General features: G+C 38.8%; 1 protein-coding gene across 1 annotated transcript in view; it reads right to left on the minus strand.

The window, feature by feature from the left end:
* The window catches only part of PLCB1 (phospholipase C beta 1), a 404497-nt gene that overhangs the window by 67721 nt on the left and 318901 nt on the right, over nt 1-17875 (minus strand). The window contains exons 19-26 of the mRNA XM_059828429.1: nt 17225-17379; nt 15318-15482; nt 13282-13381; nt 10396-10500; nt 9587-9696; nt 4609-4741; nt 3698-3751; nt 1938-2157 (exon numbers count right to left, since the gene is read on the minus strand). Coding sequence (XP_059684412.1) covers nt 1938-2157; nt 3698-3751; nt 4609-4741; nt 9587-9696; nt 10396-10500; nt 13282-13381; nt 15318-15482; nt 17225-17379 — 1042 coding nt within the window. The remainder of the gene's footprint in view (nt 1-1937; nt 2158-3697; nt 3752-4608; nt 4742-9586; nt 9697-10395; nt 10501-13281; nt 13382-15317; nt 15483-17224; nt 17380-17875) is intronic.

Below are 17875 nucleotides of genomic sequence, written 5' to 3' on the forward strand. Positions count from 1 at the left end.
ATATAATGAATGATTTATGGTCAGATCATAACAAAATAAAAAACCAAAATCCTTCTTACTTAAAGATAAATGAGTCATTTTATTTATTCAGTTTGTTTTTCTGCTTGAATTTGAATAGAATATGCTAGAGAAAAGAAACATGACATTGTTTTGTCTGCCACTATCTGTTGCACGCTTTGATGATGGAAAATACATCAGATAAAATAACACTGGGTGTGCAGCTGACTACCAGTCATTAAGGGAGTTTGTTAAACTCAAGTGTAGAACACGGAAGCCTGAAAATTGGCAACAGTTAAGGCCAGCTGAACATAGATATATTATGAGTGTAAAGCTCTTATTAAGCCCAATGACATTGTCATCAGGCAGGTAGAAATGAATAAGCTCCTTCTTAGGGACAAGTTATGGCCTGAATCCCAGTCGCTTACAATGAGAGGTACTATCAACAAGGTTAGCAGCCAGAGCATGCTTGTAGTCTTTTTCTGATATGATCTCGTACCAAAAACTATCAAGTAATTTTTTTAATGTTCATTCAGTGTCCTCATATTTAAGAACTGCAGCTATATCAATTTTATGTAAAAGTTAAAGGACTTTTGTGCTTATCTAATTACTTAAAAAATAAATTATGTTAAAATGAGAAAGCTGCACTAATGGGAGAAATAAAAATGTAGGAGGGTACCCCTACCTGATTATCATTCGATTGTAACAGCATCAGACACTGATTGTACCTATGTGTGTATATGTACTGCCAGGAGTTAAGAATTGATCTTATTAACATATAGTTCCTTACCATATGAGCAAGACAATAATTGTGGAAAGATTAGAGTCGTAACAGTCTTTGCATTTCCAACTGATAATGATAAACACAACTCTACTTTTTTATTATTGCATAAACAAATAATGTAAAAATTACATCAGCACACACAAAGCGATAGGGCAATGCAAGATTTAGAAAGAGACATAGCAAAGAAGGCCTGTGCATGCAGAGGCAAAACCAAGCAAACATTAAGAGATCCCCAAGTGGTCTGGATCAATCATAATTTAAACAGTAGTCAGGTGTTAATAACTTTCAGGTGTTTCTTTCAGCTAATTATACATCTGATGACTTCTACTCTAGCAGGGTTTTTTTCCAGGGCTCTAACTTGGAGACAATGCTTTTCATTCCCAAATTCAGAATACCCATTTTACCCACAAATAGCATAAAGAGGACTAAGTTTTGTTCCTGTTCTGACCCTTGGGTCTCTTTCACCACCAGACAGCACGCTGTGGTGGCCCAGAGTAAACCAATTGCTTAATATGAGCACGATGACCATGTGTGCTGGCTGCAAAAACTTCTCCTTGCTTGAAAAAGGAGCTACATTATAAGTCATATTATTAAGTGTGGTGTAGAAGTATTCATGGAAGTGATAGTCCTTCTCCTAAAGGAGGTCAGCGTGGGAGAAGATAGGGTGCTCTGATGAAACATGCTGCAGTTGACCTGAGTAGGAAAGTAAAACTCTTTATCCAGACAGGTTTGAGTGCTTTTGCGCTCAGTCTGGTCCCTGAACTGTCCCAGTATGTAGGGGATGCCCCATCTCATAGTTTGCGATTAAGCTCACTAACTAACGACTGGCTGCTGTTGCCAGTACAGCTGAGTCACCTACCCATACCATCGGTCTAGGGAAAGTCCCAAGATAAATACTGTGTGCCCTCATTTACAGGGAAAGAGGTGTAACATGGTAAACAACTTATCTGGCTTCTAGCAGAGCAGCAGCACACCACGGAGAGGGCTTTTCCTGATGATTTCCATATCAAAGGCCCTGACTTCATTTTACCTAGGAAACTTGCTGCTTTTTTTTTTTCTGTGCTCTAATGTCACCTCCATATTAATTGTCTACTATAAAAGAAGACTTGAATAAAGATCTCCAATACCAAGAAGAGGAAAGCTATGTTCAACATACCTTTTCTTACTGTCCCTTTTTGCTGTTTTTTCTAAAACTGCTCTTCGTCGCAAGTAGTCATTTTGGATTTCATTATACTTTGCAGTGTGCTCTTTGATAAGGTCAGTGGTTTTCTTGTGATGCCTCTTTACAAGTTCCTTCATTTCCTTGTAGTGCTTCTTCTGAAGCTTAACAAAAGACTTCTGTTGTTTTAGCTCCTCAATAGTCTGTGCTTCCACTTCTACAATGATAGTAACAGAAGCCACTTCAATTTTCTAATAACGTATGATTTCAATCAGAGAACCCAGAAATTGCCATTAGCAGGAATGAAACAAAGCATGCTTGTTCACTGCTGGTAAGTGAAATGTGCTGTATTAAACTATTGAGTAGACTTATCTGGAAGTAGGCTAACCATATTGAAAATACTGTGGCAAACTTAACTGATATAAGAGTAAGAAGTGAGATGAAAATGTAGAACACCAAGATGTGTAGCAAAATAAAAAACATGTACTTTCTTTCCTCAACCCCTTTCAGATGCAAAAGATTCCCATCAGCCCAACACATAAAACCATGATCTTATATAGATATGACCATAGATCTTTTTTGTACCCTCTTTACCAACATTTCAAGTCTCCCTTCCCTCTGGATGAGCTACATAACATGCTGATGCCCAAACCCCCTTCACCAACAGCGCTTTAGCTGCCTGCTTGCCTGCCTTGACCTAGGCACTGGCTGGAGGCATCTGTCCCAGTATCATCATGGCATCTCGAGAAAGACTTCACTTCTCTCTTGATGGAGACCCTGCATCAGAGGAGTCATGGCCATCTGGTTGCCAGCCCAGCAAAGGATTGGTAGCTAAATGCTGATAACTGCCCTCTAATTCTGTCACTCCAACAGCAGCTATGAAGGATGTCCTGCTCTGCGAACCCAGACCATGGCTTGAGCTCAGGGTCTGCTAGCCTGACCTGCACGAGCTCATCCCAAATCAGCAATTAAAAAAAAAAAAGAGTGCTGGAGGGAATAATGACTTGCATAATCTGGGGTCACAGCGCTGGGGAAGACAGACTGAAGACCCATTCCCAGACAACAGACTGATTGTATGAGGCCAGCAGGTACTTCCACAATCTAGGCCAGCCTCTTTCTACTGCACATGAGGGAGGCTGAGTACGACACAATCAACACGCAGAATTTCATATGTCTTACCTGTTTTCCACACCTAAATGTAGGCCTACACAAGATTTGGACATATAATGGATTCTAATGTAGGAGAATGACCATAAAATAAACTGAGTTATGAGATTTGCAATCTAAACTGTAACCCCAAGCTGAGAATATGACTCCCAATTGAACAGTAGGGCATGATCTAACCAACAGACCAGTTTGCTTAATGTAATGGTAATTTCCGTTTTGTAGGAGTAATGGGAGCACTGCAAGGCTAATGAAGATAAAATGGTTTTACTACTATTTACAATATTCAGAGCAAATTCATTATCTGTTCTCATAATAATGCTGGTCTTTTGTCTGCATTAGATGGTAACGTTGTGCATATGAAACTACTTAAAAACTCCCTGTTGGCATCCAATACTAATTCATGAAACATGTGCTCAAACATTTAATAACTTCAAAACTGAGGAAGAAAACATGGCATGTACATTTTACATGAGTTACTGCAGTCCTAATCACTCAAAGAAATGTCTAAACCAGATGGCCTATTTCATAAAAAATATGTTTCTCTTGATAAAAAAGTGCATCATTCGTGCAGTGTAAACTGTATTTATTACCTGTGAGAACACTCTGAATAAGATCTTCTGTCTTTGCAGGTGCTTTCACCGAACCTAGAGATAAAAGAGATGACTGATTCTAATTCTTTTAAAACAACAGCCATTATTGTGCTGCTAGATTGCATATGAAAACATGGCAGGTGACACAGGACATACACTGACATGGCATTTATTAATCATTTGAGAAAACACATCTCTTGAGCAGAAGAGTAGCAAAAAGGAAAACAACACTGATCCTGTGAACCAACACAAAAAGATAACTTTCTGAAAACCCACCTGAGCTTTGTTCTTTTACTTACGAGGAGGATGTTATTGAACTCACTGATACCATTCAAACGAGTCATTTAAGTGGTATTAGGCTGACAGTTAGTACAACTGCCCTATATTATGATGTCAATGCAAAATTTCTGTACACAAGATGAATCCAGCTCCTTGGAAATCAGTTAGATCAAGCCTATGATGACTGCAGCCACAAATTTATAAACCCTGTGGTTTAACAAGCATTTGTTGTAGGAGATACATCAATACAAAAATATATAAGTATCTAAGACTGTATTTTGTGTGTGGAGTAAGATGTACATACACGCATAAATTAGGCATATTTGTAAAAACAATTTAAAGAGATTCCTACACTTGCAACAACACAAAAAAAAAAACAACCAACCAAACCCCAGCAAATTTTCTTGCTTGTAACGAACTTCAGTTCCACCACAAAAGCAACTCTTAAACAGAAGATACTCATATATATGAAGATGACTGGCCCTAACAGCACACTGAAGTAGTGGGAAAATTTCTACCTATTTTATAAAAACAAAAAAACCACACACACACACAAACCCCCGCACATGAAGAATTACTATCTGATTTATTTTGGAAGATGGGACTTTTTGTTTTCCTTCGTTTTTTGTTACCTGGTGCTGGTTGGCTATGGACAACCTGAGTTGCTGGTTTCGGTGTAAGAGAGGCAGTGTAATTTACTCCATTTTCTGCTGGTGTTGGCCTAGGTTCATTGTTAGCTTCGGATGGTGCTTCTCCATGGTCAACCTGAAAATACACAATGTTTTACATTACTCTTCCCAAATAACAGACTTAAAATTATTCATTTGCAGGTCTAGTTTAGCCTCTTTTTTTAAATGTAAAATTCTGTAAATGTTATATATAAATCATTCTAAAGGAAAAACAACAAAAAAGATACCCTTAAGAGCCATGGTAGTCCAGGTGGTTCATTTTTGCAGGGTAAATTTCAAGAAGAAATAGAGCATATATTATTCTGAAAAAGTATTTTTATTTCAAGTGGATATAACTCATCAGGGACGTTTTTCAGTACAGTATATATTAGCTGCACCAGATGTGAAATCTGTGTTTTATTGAAAAGCATTGTTCTCTGCCATAAAACCTTTCTAGAAATAATGTAGAAGCTGGCATGAAAATGCTACTCAAAGCCCTGCTGTGAAGAAAATGTGTACACAAAATTACTTCTAAATTTCAGATACAAACAGCACTATCATTATTCACCGTTCTTACAGAACAGAGAGATACTTCTGATTCCCAAGCTCTTACATTCTTGTAATTACACTCCAAGGATAATATGTAAACAGTACCTCCATCCTGCTGCATAAATACATCTGTGGTATCCAAATATTTAAGCATTTTCCACAATCTTTTCTTTCTCTCCAGTTTCCTAAAGGCTCAGGCTTACAGCATATGTTGTACTATGCATTGAACATCTTAAAATTTTCCTTGAGACCATCAGGTTTTAAGCAAGCACCCAGAACTCGGCAAACAGAAGGTCATTCAAAGCAATTTCTATTTTGAAATGGCCAAGCCCCCCCTCCTGTTGTCCCTGTGAGGGGCCAGTTGCCATGGTGTCTCAGGGTAGTTTTGGATTTGCTCCTTCAGCTGCTTCCATTTCACTCTTTGATGGTAATCACATTACATGTGGAGGCAGGATACCACAGTTGTTTTTTTCCCCTTGATTACTCCACACTTGCAAAATATCATCCTGCACTGCATCAGAGGCAAAATACATTTTGATCTAACTGTTTTATGCTGCTCCTGCTGCTGATTTCCTTCATCTTGGCCCTGACAACATACTGTATATTGCAAAAGGATTTCTGTCTCAACAGCCTATTTCTACCAAAATTATAGGAGAGAGATACTGTAGTCAGAAACATGATGCAATTAAAATCAATGCCAACAACTTCATTTATATCAAGCAGGAATTACTGCAATGAAATAAGGAAAAACATGATCTAGCCAACATTTATGACAGTAGAACAATGCGACTGGCAAAAGCTGTAGCTGTGACAAACACACAGAGACATGGTTATCCCCTCAATTCTTCTTTAAAATATACTCCTCACAGGATGAAATTCATTAGTTAAATAAAAACAATGTTTGCTATATAGTTCATCAACATTTAATACAAATAAAGCCAGAATTCCTAACTTCTGGCAAGTTTCTGCCCCAAAAGTCACTGCATGGGAAAGTGGGTATTATCTTCTTTTTTGGGGACTAGGTATGTATGTGGTGTGAAATGCTGCATCACAGCTTGTTGAGAAACTATTAATATAGCCTGTCAGTTTTGGACATAAAACATCTGTTTTCAGAAACTAAAGCAGAAATGTGAGACAGGATCAGGAAGTGAATAAAGAGTAATTTTCACTACATCAAGCAATCTAATTCATTAAAAAGCACTTTCTCTTCTCATAATTCATCACACAAAATGCTAAAGTAAGCGTAATTTTTCCTTAGTGGAGAATATTTTAGGCTCTTTTTAAAACATGATCTAATCCAGCCTTATAATTTATAGTTCTAATATTCACAGAAAATGGTTTATATTCCACATGTTGCCATGTCTTTTGCAAGACAGTATATTTACTAAGTAGAAAGATACATACCCATACAGGTACATATCTATATGGTCTATTTTTATTTCTACAGAGAAAAGGAGCTGCAAAGTTTTGGGGTTGGGAGATCTCCTCTGTGCTGCACTGTTAGGTGGGCAGTTCTTAAGTCAGTTTGCCTCTATCCTCCTTGGCAAAGTATAAGCAAGTGTAAGCAAGGCCTCCCTATAAGAAGTGTCAGATCAACTTCATTTCCATTACTGTAACTTGGTGTGATCATTATAATTTGCAAAATTATACCTGAATTTTCATTTTAAATAGCGGTATCAGATATGCTAAATGCAACTGCTCTCCTAGAGATGTTTTTGTTTACTTTCCCTACCAAAATTATTTTATTTAACCAAAGAAGCCAACTGGAGTGATTACACACATTTGATTTATATCCAGGCATGCAAAATAATAGTTTCCATTTCAACACTGTTTTATGGGTAGAAACAACAGGTCAGACACTCTGCTGCTTCCACATCAGGCACATTAAGGAGCCAGCAAGGCCTCCCGACTCCCTGACTCTGCAGTGGGAATTAACACACAGCCCCAGCGACACGACGCCAGGAGGCACAGCCAAGATGGATTTTACTCTGGCTAGCTTTTCCTAGACCTCTACACACTTCTGCTCCTGTGACTGTGGGGATGAAAACATACAAACTAGGAATTCATGTTATGCTCATGATGGGAACATTGCAAATAAATACAGAAAAGATGCTGTACATTTTGTCAGTTCTTCAGCATTCTTCATTTATGTCATTGCACTGATAATTAACAGGCAGTGTAATTTGAAGCCTAAAGAAAGACTAATTTATTTGTTCAAAACAATTCATTATTAGGTAGTTTATTTGACTACTGTTTTGCAAGAAGCCTAGGGAACTTCTTACAGAGATGCACTTTAAACTTCTAGGTAGCAAAGTGTGCTGGTTTTGGCAGCACAAAAACTCTGTTTTCCTATGACAGCTGATAAATAAATGGGGGGGGGAGGAAGAGGTGTGGGGAGGTGGAATCTGTACTAGGAGACAGCGCAGCTTTGCACACAAACATTTATAGTGTGTAAATTTGAAACTGTACATAGGAAAATTGAATCCAGGTGCACTTATGTGTACATTTCTGGCAAACATAATTGGGTTTATTTAGCGATGTTGCCAGTGAAGGTACTTGCAATTACTAACCGATGTGATTCTTGTGGGCCAATGTAAGTGAACAAAACAGTCAGCCCTGCTGACTGATGAAGAAGATGTTATCATCATACAACACGATCAGGCAATTCAAGATTTCCAAGTACAGCCCAGCTGCCAAATATCTTACCCAGAATGGGCATTTATAAATAGAAGGTAACAATGGTGTATTTAGATTGCCACGTCAAGCAGCAATTTTGTACCTGTCCCCTTGCTACTGCATCTATCTGAAAGGTTACACATTTTTAGTAAACGCACTGCTACAATCGTCACAGTTTTCTTTTAAAAAATATCTCTCTGCTACTCCAAAACAAGCTTCTTTATCCTATGAGCTTTCAAGCTCCTTGACATATGGTAGTACTACCTGAGCACTACAATTCATCCTTTCTTCTTCTCATTTGCTTTATAATATACTCTGTGACAGGATTTTTCTAACTGACAAATAAGTCTGTACAGACCAGGAAAATCTGTACTTTTTCAAAAGTAAAAATGACCTCTAAGGTATTTAAAGATTTATGTTAAAAAAAGATTTTGCTATTAAAATAGAATCTCATGTGTAGAGTGTCCTAGATAAATGTCTAAGATACTATTGAGCATTTCACAGTGTCCTCAATTCAGCCGAACTTGTGACACTGCACAAAGAGTAAATTGCTGGCCACTGAATTGTAATGACTTTCACTCATCTGGTCTGCTTTGAGAATATATTCTTGGTTACAAAATCTAGTTCAATGAGGCCTTGCACATCTGAGAATTGAAGAAGACAGGCACCAGAGCTGAGGGCAGTTTAGGATTATAGAGCATTTCTCCATCTTTGCCAGAGACCTGTACCGAGTGCCTTTTGATTCGCATCATGTGCCTAACATCTGACACAAGCAATCTTTAAAATACAAGGTTGATATTTTCCAACATTGCTAGAAGACGTCCCAATGACAATGTCTGGAACAGAGAGACTGAACATTTGAATGTGCACAGAGTTTATCAGAAACCAAAGCTGAACAGCCAATACTCTCAATTCTGCTCAAAATAACATCTATGCCTTTGTATGCACAACACCTCCAATTATACAGAAAAAAAAGGATTACAGGTTAGTCTGTAGGTAACCACAAACACCCAAACAGATACATAACAACTGAAAATGTGGCTCCCATAGCTTTCTGCTAAGCTAGAATAGACCTGAACATTTATTTACTCTGTGGTATCCTCCCTCTTCATCTCCCTTTCTAAGATCTATGAAGGGTTGGATCAGTTGACCTCTAGAGGCCCCTTCCCATCTAAACTATTGTACGATTATACGGGGTGTCTTTAGGGCACGTTTGCTCACGGAGAATGTATAGAGACATCATAATCTGAGATACACGAATGTTTTTGAACAGAATAAACTCTCCAGAAACAGAGCCTGAAATTCTGGAAAATTTGCCATATTTTCAGGAAAAGCTACTGACACAGAGTTGTCTTTTTTTGTGAGGGGAACTCCAGTATCACACTGGAGAACAACAAGCAATGACTTACAAAGATTTAATTTACTATGTAAAAAAGTTGCAAATCAGCATACACATATCATAGTTTTTCATTCAGCTTTTGGTGTCTCTTTACCTCTGAACAGTAACTCCATGCACAACATGCTGACTTCAGTGAAAGCACACACACAGTGCAAAGCTTCTCAGCTGTAGTGTACCTGAGTCTCATTCTAGGTAAGTAGTTTACAGGTGTTTAATCAACACATACAATTCCCAGGGCCTTTCAGTATTTGTCTTTCTAATCAAAGTAGGTGCTTTTAAACATAACATAATTTGCAGAGACTCTGAAACCTCCCTTACCTCTTTCTTTACCTCTTCTTCATCTTCCAGAGTCAGTGCAGCCAGTTGCTTAGCTCTCTGCTCCATCAAGTTTACATATCTGATTGGATTGGATAAGGCCTCGATCACGTCTAGAAATAATGCAAATACTTCAGTTTCAAACCCCTTATGTTATGGTTCCAGTGCTCCTCAGGTTTTAAGAAAGAGCCTGTATTTTTCATATAATTCTGCTGCTGATAGGTACTCCTAGGTCCTGGAAACAACAATGGAGGGGAGTACACCATCATGCACAAATACTCTTAACACGAACCCTCTTTGAGTTTGTGCTCGGACCTCATGGATGTGCATTTTCTACAGTGTTTTATGATGGATTTTCAAAGCTTACAGCATCAGCCAACTAGGATCCTGCTTCACATGAGGCATGGAGAAGTGTTAGTAAAAATCCTGTTTTTAAAAAACCCCCTCAAAATAGCCATACAGAATACTGTTTTTCACTGAAGATGCACAGTATGGTCTTAAACCTATCCTTGTTTAGAGCTGATTCCAAAACACAATGCTCTACATTAAGCACGGCACTTCCCTCTGCTTAGGAAACAGTTACATACTACTGTGTCACGTAAGCAAAGATTCGAATTGGCCCTAATCTTAAACCTCAGGCAGGCTGCTGTAAATCAGGCCATCTTGTAGGGGTGATGAGACATAATGATCCATCAGATGCAGAGGTTTGTTCACAGGACTGTTATCCCAATATGGCAAGTCATCTACACCACGTTCATTTTGCATTTCAATTAACCTTTATATTTCCCAGTAAGAAAACGTCACAGAATTACCTGCATAAGTATCAGGTACATAGTCTTTGACCTCTATGTACACAAAGAGGGCTGGCAGTGTCAACGGTTGGTTCCTCTCATTCCTCAAACAGATGTAGTGATAGCCTGCAAAATAAGGAACAACCAGTTCAGAGCATAAACTGTTCCACAGGCATTTCCAATGTAAATGTGTTATCATTTGTTATTTATAGTGTGGCTCCAACTAAGCAAGCAACCCTAGGGACTTCTGGTAGGGAAAGATTTACCTGAAGGGTTTCAGAAATAAGTATACAGACAAGGGACTGTTAGAAAGGCACATGACGCTGCAATTTAAAATAGTATTTTCCCTTTATTTTTACATCTGCGAATAATGCTAAAAATTGTCATTTACGTAATTTTTGATGCATTCTATTTTATTACCTTTGGCTGCATTTTTTTGTTTTGTTTCAGAGCTCTTCAGTTTTCAAAAGTGACCCTTGTAATACTCAGGAATCTGAACAGCCAAGTAAAACTGAGACATAATAATCCATCTACAACACAGTATCTGATTTAAAAAACAGACAATGTGGCACTATATCTACAAAGTGTGTGTGTGTATGAGTCCTACCAACCTTAGAAATATATCTGAAAAAATGGGTATTTTCAAACTGTTTTGAAAGCTGGCTGTCTTGTAAGAGTGAGGGCACACATTACAGTGCAGCTTAGCCAAGTTAATGGTGAGGCACCACAGATGGGACAGCCCCAAACCTTTTCTCCCAGCCATCTAGCACCATCTCCTGCTCCTTCTCTTGTGCACTGACACTTTTCTGACTTTGTAGACAGGCAGCTCAGCAAGCTAAACTCCAGAAAAAGCAAACTTCAGAAACTGTGAAGAGTCTTCCATCAGTTTAGCTCCCCAAAATGCCTCACAATAAGGTCAGACGTACTAATGCCAGTTTAAAGGCAGTGATGGAAGTGCACAGGTAGGGGTGGGAGAGAGGGACTTTCAGTCCCAGCATCACAGTGCTGCAAAGTCACATCTTCTGCCTCACAAGTTGGTGCCTCCCGCACCATGGCTGAAGCTGTTCTTCTAAGGCATGATTACAGAGCCGCACATAGGGGTCAAGATACAAGTCATGAGCAGGATGCACTTAGCTGGGGGGATCCTTACTGGGCTGATGTGAACAACTCCCTCTCCAAGTAATGGTTAAATCCTTGCTTTGGGAATAATGGTAATTCTGTGGATTTGTGTGACAGTATGATACAGTTTTCAGTAATGTCTCAGAAAAGAGAGAAATTACATATTTTAAAGGTTTCTCAGTTCCCTCAAGCTCCTTCAGCAAATTTTCATCATGTACACAAACTAAAATCAACATTCTGTTCTCCATCAGATGCTGTAAACTAATGATTACTGGAGTCAAAAGGACAGAAGATCAGCCTGCAGGTAAAAGCTCTCAAAAGTCCATGTATGATTTAACACAGTGGCCTTTGCTCTAAAAAGCACAAGCTTGAAAGCAGGTACATGATTCAGTGCTCTGCTGAATGAACTCTGTGCTGCATGAAGGGTGAGTGCCATGAAAGGGGATCAGCCGTGGTAAGAGTTCACTTTCACCAGAAGAGGGAAATCCTTCACATCCCCCTTTCTCCTCTCCAGTCACTTCCTCTGGAGCTCAGGAGATCCTCCATGAGGCAATTATATTCATTAAGCCAGGAGAAAACAGCGGAGAGTTTTCTGCTGGATTGATAAGCTGAATTGGCTCACAAAAAAGGTGTGGAGATTGGCAGAGCTGGCACAACAGAATGGCCAGGGATGTGTGGCCAAGAGCAGGGCAGAGAGAAGGGAAAGAGAAGTGACAACTGGTGAGGAAATCCTGGAGCAGTGACATGCCCAGCAGCCACCTCCCATGGCTACCTTGTTTACGCTTGCAGTAAGGCCATGCGACCCACACCAACTAAGACAAAACTGCTTGGAGCACTTCTTAGAAGAGCCTTGACATCACCTGCCACAAGAAATGGGGCTGATTTATACAATACCTGAGATCAGGTCTTCAGGAATAATATGGACAACAACTGTTAGATACAGGGATATGTGAGTTTTGTGCTACTGCTGGGACTGAGTAGATAAGGTAGAGGGTAGACACAGATATTCTTCCTTTTCCAGGGTAAGTGAAGCTGGGAGCATGTTTATGGCCCATATGCTTGCCCTAATTTAGTTTCCTCCCCTCCCCTCACTGGAAAAGCTGGCGCTGAAGTTGAACGCTTCTCTTGCTCAAAATGCCAATGTCACTGCATCTTTCTGAAACCTGATCTCTAACAAGTCTCTGGCCTGGAAAATAAGGGCTGAGTTGTTGCACAAGACAATTTTCAGTTAAGTGGCCACTAATTATAATAGAAATGATTATACGATTTGGAAGAGAACAGTAATGATTTTTCTTTTTTTTAATTTTCAGCAATAAAGATGAAAGTAATTTGGGGTTGATTTAAAGGTTTTGCAGAGATACAACAGCTTACATATAAGTCAGTCCTTGCATATGTTTAAAAACTACATTAGAGGAGCATATTTTGCTTTCATTCCCAGCAATCTCCCATTCTCACAAAGATGACATCAAAATTGGGTGTTGCTGCCCTCTTTCCTCTTAAAAGTGTACAATTGTACTTTTTAGCATAAAACTGTGAACATGCAGTTGATCTACTGGAGACCAGTAAGTGCCAAACATGCCTCTGATGCTTAATTCTATTGGTTATCCTGGTTCATTACAAATTTAAATTTCTGGTGAAATATGGTATCCTTTTCAAAGTTGAGACAGATTATTCAAATCTCCAGTTGCTATAAACCTGCAGAGTGGCTGCTGATTTACAGCACTGGGATTCTGGCTTGCTACTGCTTTTCACTACATAATGTCTGTCTCAATGGAGAAAAAAGTTTACCTGGTCGAATTGCTGAGACTGGTAATATCCGATGACCAATAAATTTCCCTCCTTCTTCATACACTGCTAGCCTCAAACATGCCAGGGAAGGTAAAACGACCTAGAAGGTAATATTTGTTGCATTATTAACTTTCTGCTCTGAATGAAACAGCTCCTTCCAGACCCCAGCTATAGAGCAGACAGAAAGTTCAGTTTAGCAGGTAGTAACATCTACACACCCATAGGAAGGTCTTACCATATAAGAGGTCAGGCTGTATGCACCTGTGTGTCAAAACAACTCTCATAGAAACATTTTTCAATCAAGAAACCTGATGTGGGACGTGTGCATAGTATCTTGGACCCAGCAATTTGACCCTACATTTTCAGTATGATGCAAGGGACTTTGGCAGCTCAGCTCCTGTGACACTTGAATGCCACTCTGTTTTCTGCTTACTACTCACAGCTCTACAGGTTTTTTTTTTTCCTTTGTGTTTGTGCCAATGGGATTACTTCTGAGAAAAGTCACTGATAGGCATATTAGTGTTGAAAACTCAACAAGCAACTCAACCTGTTTTGCAGAGTGTGAATGTATGAATTACATGAACCATGTCAACCCCAGTAGAATTTTCCAGTGCTGCAGCACACTCACTGGCTGGGCTAAAGAGGTTTAATCAGGCAGGGTGTTTACTAGCATTGGATGCTTTCTTGGCACTACATAAGAAAGAAGGCCAAACAGTGAAAAAAGAAAACAAGAAATCAAAAAAGGTTACTTAAACTACCCTACTAAGATAGGAATCTTTAATATTAGTTTAAAAAATAGTGTCACATAATTCATCTCATTTTCTTACTTAATGCAAATACACATACAAGTACACATATTTTTAACCTGGGCACAGATATGCATTTTTTTCAGAACGTATGCTAAAATTTATCTAGACAATGAAAGAAGGGGGAAAAAAAAGGGCAACAATCCAAAATAAAGAGTTTCTCTAATTTATTTCCAAGATTCCTAAAAATAGTAATCTATGCTTCTCTGAGCACAGAGGCAGTCAGGCACCATCATTAACTAAATAGAGAAATGAAGTACACTAATTAGAAGTTCATTACAGAAGAAAAATGCTAGTGATGTTTCCAAACTTAAGCTCTGGCAGGCTGCCAAAGGAAAGTCATTCAGAAGGCCAAATATTCAGGGAAAAAGGCTGTGCTCCCTAGAAAGCAGGGCTGCAAGTACCAATTGTATAAACATCTCTGTGAACTACATTTGCCTAGAGAAATAAGAAAGAAATTGTTTTACAAACACCTGGACTCAGGATCCACTTAACCTCAGTGCCCACTAATCAAACCCCAGAAATCCTGTTCGAAAACTGGCTGCCAAGTGTATTTTGAAGCACAATAAGACATTCGCATTGCACAATTCTGAAACGTGTTCAGTATTTTCTGCTCCCTCAAAGTTTAGAGAATTAAGTCTCAGTAAGATTGTTCAAATTGCATGAGTAACTTAGGAACCTACGTCTCATTTCAAGTGGATGGGATTTATGTGGTTTCATCACCTAGGTTGTATTTACATAGCACAATCTAGCACTAAGCAGAGATAACAGATTGCTTTGAATGTGCTAGCTTGGACAAGCAGATTGTTATAGCTGTATTCACATCGTCTTGCTTGCAGGTTAACAGGATCTGCTTTTCAGCAGGGCTGTTCAGCCAAGGCAAAATAGTAATTCAGCTAAACTGCTTCTGGGATCTGTGCTTGCTTGTTCATAGCATGGCACTGCACCGTGCCACGCAGATGAGTCTATCGACATGTCTGCTGTTTCCAGCTGTGTCAGCAGAATAATCAAGGTGACTTTAAACTAATTTATTTTAGTAGCAGCTGACATGACTACAGCAGCAAAATTACACCAAAAGGAGTTAACAATAAACAGTTCAAGAAACAACTATTTGGAATCCCTTTATCTTCTTTCTAACAAATGCAAAGTTTCACTAATTCACAGAACTACTCTACTGGACAGTGATAAAACAAGCACAATGCATGTTTGGGAAGCAAGTGTTACACCGACCTTCTTAAACACTATGGTTTCCTCTTCCCAGATGGGATTAACTGCATTGCCTTGAGAGGTCTTGGTCTTCAAAGCTTTTCTTCTTGTATCCACAGGCAGGCCAAACATGTCGACTTCCACATAGGTACCGACTTTTTTATCAGAAAGAAACTGACCTGAAATTATCTAAAACCAAAACAAAGGAGGATCACTAGAGACTGCTTTGGTGGATTAGGAAATGAGTGGCTGAAATGCAGATGGGTAATTCTCATTAGTGATCAGACAGTACGCATTTAAAATAAAACCAAAACAAAACCACAATAAAAAAAAAAATGTTTAATATCACAGACACAGAAAAACAACTTATGAGGCCTGGTTTCCTGTGACCCTGTGGTCCTGAACTCCCCTGTGAGTGATAATGTGGTTGAGATCATGCTGCTGCCTTTCCCTCAGTGGGAATACTCATTTGGATCTCATCCTCAATCTGGCTGCCTATTTCCACGACATGGTATCTTTGAGAACTCTAATTTCTATCCAGTTTCAACAACAGGTTCAAAAAATGCTAGAAGAAAAGAGGTATAAGCAGCAGAGAAACTACATATGCTTTTAAGTGCGAGGGAGAAAACAAGCTAAAAAGTTGGTATTCTAATAAAGGCTCTTCACAGAGGGTGAGGAGTTTTACTATGAAAACAATACAACTATAAAATAGCTGGTCTTTTCTAGTTCTTATTTTTAACAGGAAATACAACTCTCAGCTTTAAAAAGTAAAACAAAGGTCTGCAATTACTTCAGAAAACTGAAGAGGCACAGGAATATGTAGCAATGCCACTGTACCTTAACAAATTGAGGCTTGCCTAAAGCAAATCTTAATCCGTTCTCAGCTCTATCTTGTATGGGCATTGACATTCTAACCAGCAGAGTCTTCACCAAGCAGGCAGAAGCAGCTGACTTCCGACAGCTGCCTCATGACTCCTGGATGCTCATTCCTGTTAAAAATGCTGTGCATCTCCTAATAGCTATTGAATGACTTCCACCTCCATTTACTAAAATTGCAGAAGAAAGTGCCTCTAAATCCACAGGAGGAACTGAAAGCTTCCATGATTACAGGTCACTACAAAAGGTCACTCCCACACAGTCATCACTTTTTACCACGCATGTCATCAGATTATTACTTTATTCATATCCCTCTCAGCACTGCTCTGCTATGCTTGTGTCTGCAGCCTGAGAGGAAACACTTGTTTTCTCTCAATGAAAACAGGAGGATATTTTGCAGGTGGATTCTATAATACGGACACTGCTCTAATGGACAAGTCTATTAAAGGAATAACAGGATTTCAGGAAGTTTATGTTTTTATAACTAGAGATATACCAAGTATAAATTTGTGACCCTGTCATAGCCAATGCAATCTATCCCTCTAAACATTCATACAAGTAGTTCTCAATTTGCAGATCCCTGGCAATCCTTGAACTTCATTAGAGGTCCTTAAAAAGGAATGAAGAACAGCAAGTTGGCAATGAATTGCAGCTGACATTTATGGTTCCACAGTTCTGCTGGAGAACTTATAGGGAACCACAAAATTTATTTATACTATACAGTGTAGTGTTCTAGCTATTCCAGTCCAACCTACCACTTCATAACAGCATGTTTTAAATTCAGCCCTTTGATACTAAAACCACAGCCAAACTACTCTTAAATCCATTCACTTCCTAATTACTTCTATGGAAAAGAATACATACAATAAAAATACATGTATTTATCCTACAATATAAAACATGAGGCAGAATTTAAAAATGAAATGCCACTCCACGAAATGAAATGCATTTTATTTTCTTCACTTAGTATAGTCATTTGCTAGGCCACTGCACAACAGAAATATATCTATGCTCTGACATTGTCAGGAGAGCATTTTCACCAGCTACGTACGTACCTTGACAGACAAGGTGTTAGCTACTATTCCATCCACTATACTTTCAGTAAACGGATCAAAGTGTTTGTCTGGTCTTCTCATGAATTCTGGCTTTAACCTGTATCCACTTTTGCCATTGTATTCGTACATTCCCATGTTTATTTGCATAGACAAATCTAGGTTTTAAAAATAATGATAAGAATTATGTTCTGGATAGATAATAATTTTAAAAAGCAATAAAATAATAACAATTATTGTAATATCAAACTGTAATGTAAACAGCTATTTATGGCACACTGTTGCTTTAGAGGCTTCAGATGTGATTGCAGCCACCCTCTTGCATTCTTTTGCAAGACATCTGTAAGACATCTTTCAGAGACTACTCAATAGATAACCACTTTCAAATTTTAAAAGAAGTATTGACACTTAGGTTTTGAGTCCCTCAGTGTTGTACTGATTGTACTGTTGTACCCAACCCAGCAGAGTATTTATGTTTCTAACCCCTTCTAACTTCAGACACTGGGTGCCTGATACTTGGTTGAAACTGGCCCAAAGAGGTTTTTATTACTCTGCAGACTCCCAGCCTGTGTGGGGTTTTACTTTCCATGGAAAGGCGGTGTGTACATGGGCACAACTGGAAAGGAAAAATGGAATGATACTGTGGTACCATGT

The sequence above is a fragment of the Gavia stellata genome, chromosome 23 (genome assembly GCF_030936135.1).
Source record: "Gavia stellata isolate bGavSte3 chromosome 23, bGavSte3.hap2, whole genome shotgun sequence".
NCBI lineage: Eukaryota > Metazoa > Chordata > Aves > Gaviiformes > Gaviidae > Gavia > Gavia stellata.